The 6,000-nt window shown below is 37.5% G+C and overlaps 1 protein-coding gene across 2 annotated transcripts in view; it reads left to right on the forward strand.

Moving 5' to 3' along the window:
- LOC6040872 (EH domain-containing protein 3) overlaps positions 1–5,612 on the forward strand; it is a 29,482-nt gene extending 23,870 nt beyond the window's left edge. For both annotated transcript variants that reach the window (XM_038249309.1, XM_001850155.2), the window contains 2 exons: positions 3,683–3,853; positions 3,914–5,612. In XM_038249309.1, the coding sequence (XP_038105237.1) occupies positions 3,683–3,853; positions 3,914–4,128 (386 nt within the window). In that variant the 3' untranslated portion in view covers positions 4,129–5,612. The remainder of the gene's footprint in view (positions 1–3,682; positions 3,854–3,913) is intronic.
- Positions 5,613–6,000: the final 388 nt, after the last annotated feature.

Here is a 6,000-nt window from a genome sequence, read left to right on the forward strand (position 1 = left end):
ACCCTTTTAAAATGTTAGTCTTGTCAGGGCTTGCGAAATTTCGACTTTTTTTGTGATAGCTGACAGAGCATTCCACATCCTTACCAAAAATCATGATTTTTTGAGTTCCAAATCCCACTTTTCATACGATTTTTTGAGTTCAGGTACTACAACCGTAAAAATGGTTATATGGGTTGAACTGAAAAATTCGTATGAAAAGTGGGATTTGGAACTCAAAAAATCATGATTTTTGGTAAGGGTGCAATCGTCTTCACCACGACAACCTGACTTTCACATTCTGCTTTCGTTCGTTTCACACACAAAGGAATGAGTGCTACGCAAAGTCACTCACACAATCATTGACTTCCCTCCAGGAAAAAAATCGCATAGAGAGCGGTCGTTTGACATTCTACCGAGATTCCGATCATCCCTCCAATGATAGCAATCATATCATTTCTGTCACCACGCAGCATACACTAGGAAGAGAGAGACAAAAACGAGAGAAAGAACACGTTGTCTCGTTCGGGCGGCTGCTTGAGTGGTGCTCATTTTTCGTTCGTTTCGTCTTCGTGTTTACGTTCATCGACCGTCGCCAAGCAATGACGGTCATGATAGGCGTTGTGTGTCAGCGATCAAATATCGTTTTGGGAAATGATCGCTGACAGATAGTTCTATCGAATATCGAGCAGCCCCGTTCAGTGATGGATCCCTTTTCAAGCATTGGTCTTGATTTAAAAAATTTCAAAATATTTTTTTCAAAAGGATCGGAAAATTTCACGAATGTTTCATGTATTAACATTGAAAATCGGACCATTATTTGCTGAGATGATGTCATTAGAAAATGGTGGGTTATTTTGGTGAGATTTAGAAAACTTCAATTTTCGTGTTTTTTTTTCTTAAAGCGGCTCTATCTCAGCAACCCAAGGTCCAATCTTCAATGTCTCTTAGACAATTTTATAACAAATTTTCTAAACTTTTCAAAAAAAATATTTTTAGAAATGTTCACTCATGGTCACTATTTTAAAAAATTGAAAAACTGCAAATATTTCGCTAAAATCAAACTTTCGGAGACTATATCTTGAAAACGGAGCCCTTTATCAAAAAATCTGTAAGGTACTTTTCGATTGCAAATTCAATTTTGCATTAAAAAAAATGTCAAACTTGTTTTTGCATGAAATTTCGATTTTTTTTCAAAAATCACTATTTTTTCAAAAATTCATAACTCGGCGGCAGATTTTTTGACCATGTTTCTCTATGGCTCAAAAGTTGCGGATTTTTGTCCCCTAAAACATATCAAAAAATCTCGAAAATCAAAAAATACGTATTTTGGGAAATTGAGTTTTAGTGAAAAAAAAGTTGATTAAAAAATCTGCAAATTTTTTTTTCCGTGTACCTATTTTTTTCTCAATTGTCCTCAACAATACCTACAACTTTGCCGAAGACACCAAATTGATCAGAAAATTCACTCAAAAGTTACAGCTGTTTGAATATTTACATACCATTTTTGTATGGACAGCAGCCAAAATTGTATGGAGACTTGTACGGGTGAACCAATGACACAAAATAGCATATTTGGTCATAGGGAAGGCCCCCACAAAGTTTGACCTAATCCAAAAATTCAAATAAAATCCATTTCCGGTTTTGGTAGAGAATTGCTCATATAATTTATCGAATTTCGAACAAATTGCATCACAAAATTTGTTTTTAGAATTGAAAATGCAATTCTCAATTGAAAAATAGTTGCTTATAAAAATTGATACCAAAATAGCAAAGTTAAAGCTTTCAAACTTATTTTTAGTTTCCTTCTTTTCTTTGAAATTCCAAAAGTAAATGATTTTCTAAACAAAATGAAAAGCTTTTCTTTATTTAACTGATCATACATAAAAGTATTATCCGAATACAAATTTGTGCATTTTAGCTTGTAAAATATTACCAAAAATCTACTAAATAGCTGAAAGATTATGGAAAAAAGTAATTCTCTTGCCAGATTTAACTTCAGTGTTTATAGACTTCATCGATTAAATCAGAATTTAGAAAAGAGTTCGCAAAATCACAAAATTCTTTAAAAAAACCAAAAAAAAAAATCAAAATTTTGAAAAACAGCGAAAGAGCCGTTCAAAAGAGCGGCTCTTTTTAGTGAGCGAACGAAAATGAGCGGCTCCTAAAAAAGAGCGGTTTTGCCCACCTCTACAATTCTGATTTTTTTTCTATATCTTCAACTTAACACAATAGTTAAACAATCTTTTTAATAAAGAAGTTGTAAAAATGTTGTCTTGCCCACCAATTTAACTGTCAATTTATGTAATTGAAAAATCACCACGGCTATTTTTAATTCACCACCGCTTGTTGACACTCGTTTGACAGTTGCAGAAAACTGTGTTCACTCATAATCAAACATTATCAAACAATTCACGTTTGCGCACGTACACAACTAGATGGCTCTAGCGAGCAGTGATTGGTGAATTTTCGATTAAAAATGCGCAATGTTATACGTCTGGTTGTCTGTGGTGCACCTTTGGGTCTGCTTGTTAGACATGGAAGCGATGCTCAACCGAATTTCTGTTTTTTTTTCAAGTCATCGATTTGTTCGGCAGTTTAAAGTTCGGTAACTACAAGCTTTTTTTTTAAAAAGTCAAATTTTTGAGGTTTGGACTGTATTTAATTTTCAAGTTTGGTAAGCTTGATTAAGCCCTAGTTGACTGTTTCTTGCTACGTCGGTATTCGTTCCTCGTTCGCTGCCTGTGCTAACTAAACGATGGTCACCAGTCAGTCTTGGTCCCCGTTGATTAGCAATGGCGCCGGCCATCAGTCTATTTGCAGCAGCAGCCATGTTGTGTTTTAAAACTACAAATACCAAAAAGGTACTTACTGTTTTGCACAACACTTGCTCCACAGACAAACAGACGCAAATCTTTTTATAAACGCCAATTTTAAATTCACCACAGCTCGTTATGCACACATTTGATTGAAACCAGTAGCGTGACCAGGCTCTGACAGAAGGGGGACACACGCATGGGAAATTTTTTGTTTACGGTGTTGACTGACACAAATCTAGAACAAATTTCTGTCGAAGGAGGGACACGGGAGCCCCCAAACGCCTCCCCCTGGTACCGCCAGTGATTGAAACATAAGTCATAAATTAAGACGGATCTAGAGAGCTTTCATGGAGGTTTTTGTTTTGAAAGTTCAATAATTTACGTCCGTTTGTCTGTGATTTGCTCGTTCAATCTAAACGAGATGGCACCGATGACCACCATCGTCGACGTCGTTGTCGTCAGCAAGGTGAACCAGTTTTTTTTTGTTCTCCAGCTCCACTCATTGGCGATGATCACGATTTACGGACTGACGTTGCGAATTTTGCACTGTGATACCACTTTTAGGGAGCGTTCTTTTATTACGTAAAACGTCCCCCTTTTCACATCGTAACAATGTTTCCACGCAAATTAAAAAAAAAATCTTTGAAGCGTAACACATCCGTTTTTGCGTTACGTAATAAACGAACGCTCCCTTATGATCGTTCTCTTTCCCTTCAAGTGTGAATTATCATCCCGTGGGATTCCCTCTCCCTCTCTTGCTTGGAATCTTTCGCGGTGTGGTGTCCTAGCGTGCTAACACACCCAAAGCACAAAAATCAACCGGCAAGTTCAAACTAATGTTGTGCGTGTTTTCTCTCCTCTCTCTCTTTCTCTTCCATTTTTCCTAGGTGGCGCCTTTGATGGCGTTGAGGACGTCGTGTCGCCGTTCGGCTACCGCAAGGGCGAAGGAATCGACGCCGGGTACGGCGAGGTCGACTGGATCTGCAACCGCGACCGGGAGCGCACCGATCCGATCTTCGAGACGTTGAAGCCGATCGACGGGAAGATTTCCGGCGCTGGTAAGATGGGATACGTTTGGGGAATTTTGGAACCATTTGTAATGTTTTTGCTTATTTTAGCGGCCAAATCCGAGCTGATCAAGTCCAAGCTGCCGAACAACGTGCTGAGCAAGATCTGGAAGCTGTCGGACTACGACCAGGACGGCTTCCTGGACGTGGAGGAGTTTGCGCTCGCGATGCACCTCATCAACGTCAAGATGGACGGCAACGAGCTGCCGATCACGCTGCCGGCCCATCTCGTGCCGCCGTCCAAGCGGAACGGCGTGGCGGAATAAGCGACTCTCAGGTAATGCTCCTCCTTCTCGATTTCAGTAGCGGAGAGTTACGAGACAATTTAACAGTTTTTGATGCACCAAATTTCGTTTTTGACGACGACGACTTTCGACCATTAATTCTTACACACATATTTATGATAATTGTGGCTTTTTGAAATTCAACTGTTGAAGAGCTAAACGCAAAACAACCACAAACACGTCTAATTACGCAATTTATATAACTTATTTATGTATGCCTTTATAGTGAGAGAGAAAGAGAGAGAGAGAAACAACACAAATAGCGTCACTTATACATAAATTATTATAAAGTTTTGTTTTTTCCTCAATTTTTCTTTTTTTGTTATTTGTATTAGTTTTATCGCGCTGCTCCGCTGCAATAGTAAGGTCAATTTACACTGCTGCGCCAATTGTGACTAGAACAATATACACAAACAACAACTAGCCTCTATTTTTGATAACGATCCATCAAACTGTTATTTCTTTTTGTTCAGCTAGGTTTAGTGTAAAACGAGAGAATTGCAATACACATCCAACCAACATAGACGGTATTGTTTCAATTTATTCATCACATTTTTTTAGTGGATCATTATTATGTTATTTTTTGCGAACATCACCTTTCTTTGCCGTGTGCACACTTATTATTTTACCGAATTCGGACAATTTCACCGAGTTTGGAACTGCTGAAGAGTTCGGTAAACTGAAAATTACCGAAATCTGTAAAATCTTATCGAACTTCGGTAAAATTTACTTGATTTTGACAGATTACCCCAAAACTGATTTCGGTAAAAACACCTTCTTGTCTGCACACACAAGCCTCCACCCCCCAATACAACATTCACAAAATCGCAAAAACGTCGGATAGACAGTGCAGCATCACACAAAAAAGAGTAAACAAATCATCAAACTAATTGCTCCCGCGCGGCTTTGAGCATCAATTAGAAGTGAAGCATGTCAGCAATCATCGGCAAAAAAAAAAAAAACACGCAGAGAAAAATGTTTTTGCTGATTTTGCGGAAAATTGCTGTTGCGTGCGTGTGTTGGCGGAGTGAAAAGAGAGATGATGAGTTATGGACGTGGACATGTGCTAATAGTGGAAAGATTGAAAAGGGAAAAGAGAGGAAATTAAATGCAATGCAATGAGTAGTGTTGATGGATGAAAGTGTTTCCCTGCTTCCCTTTAAGAAAGGTGAGAGTGCTGAAAAAAAAGGGAAGAAAAAGAATCACGTAATCGTAAACGAAAAAGGGAATATCAACCGGTGGGTTGCAAAAAATAAAACATTGAAAATAAAGTTGAATAAAATAAAAACATATATATATTTACACAGTGTAGCATTTTTTGAGGAAATTTGTAAAAAATATCTATATTTTAAATAAATCAATCGTAATGGTTTAATTAAATATCGAAGGTAAACAACATACAAGTGTAAGGACACGCAAAGTAAGCGCAGTGAATACGAATGTAGTGAAAAAGATAACAAAAAAAAAAAAAAACGCGAATAAAACTTTGTTCTCAAACCGTGCGCCCAGTTTGTCTCGGTGAATTTGAAAGAAAGTCCTAAATCTGCAAAGCATTAAACATTTTGAAGGTTTTATTTGCCAACTAGACAAAACTAACTCACATCTTTAAGACTTTCGACGATTTCCGAATTTTTTTTTCGGAAGTTTTCGAACATTTACACCGTAAATTCAATCAATCCTCCTTTTTTTTTTGTTTGGCCACAATTTCTATTTTTACTGCTTTTGCATTTTTTTGCTAACATAAGGGTTCTTGTATTGTGTAAAGGAGCTATTAGACTATGGAAAACAAATAAACTTGAAATTTTTTGTGTTTGACAGTTTGCCAAACTCGCCAAATGTGGCTGCAGGCTGACG

The sequence above is a fragment of the Culex quinquefasciatus genome, chromosome 1, assembly GCF_015732765.1.
Source record: "Culex quinquefasciatus strain JHB chromosome 1, VPISU_Cqui_1.0_pri_paternal, whole genome shotgun sequence".
NCBI classification, from domain to species: Eukaryota; Metazoa; Arthropoda; class Insecta; order Diptera; family Culicidae; genus Culex; species Culex quinquefasciatus.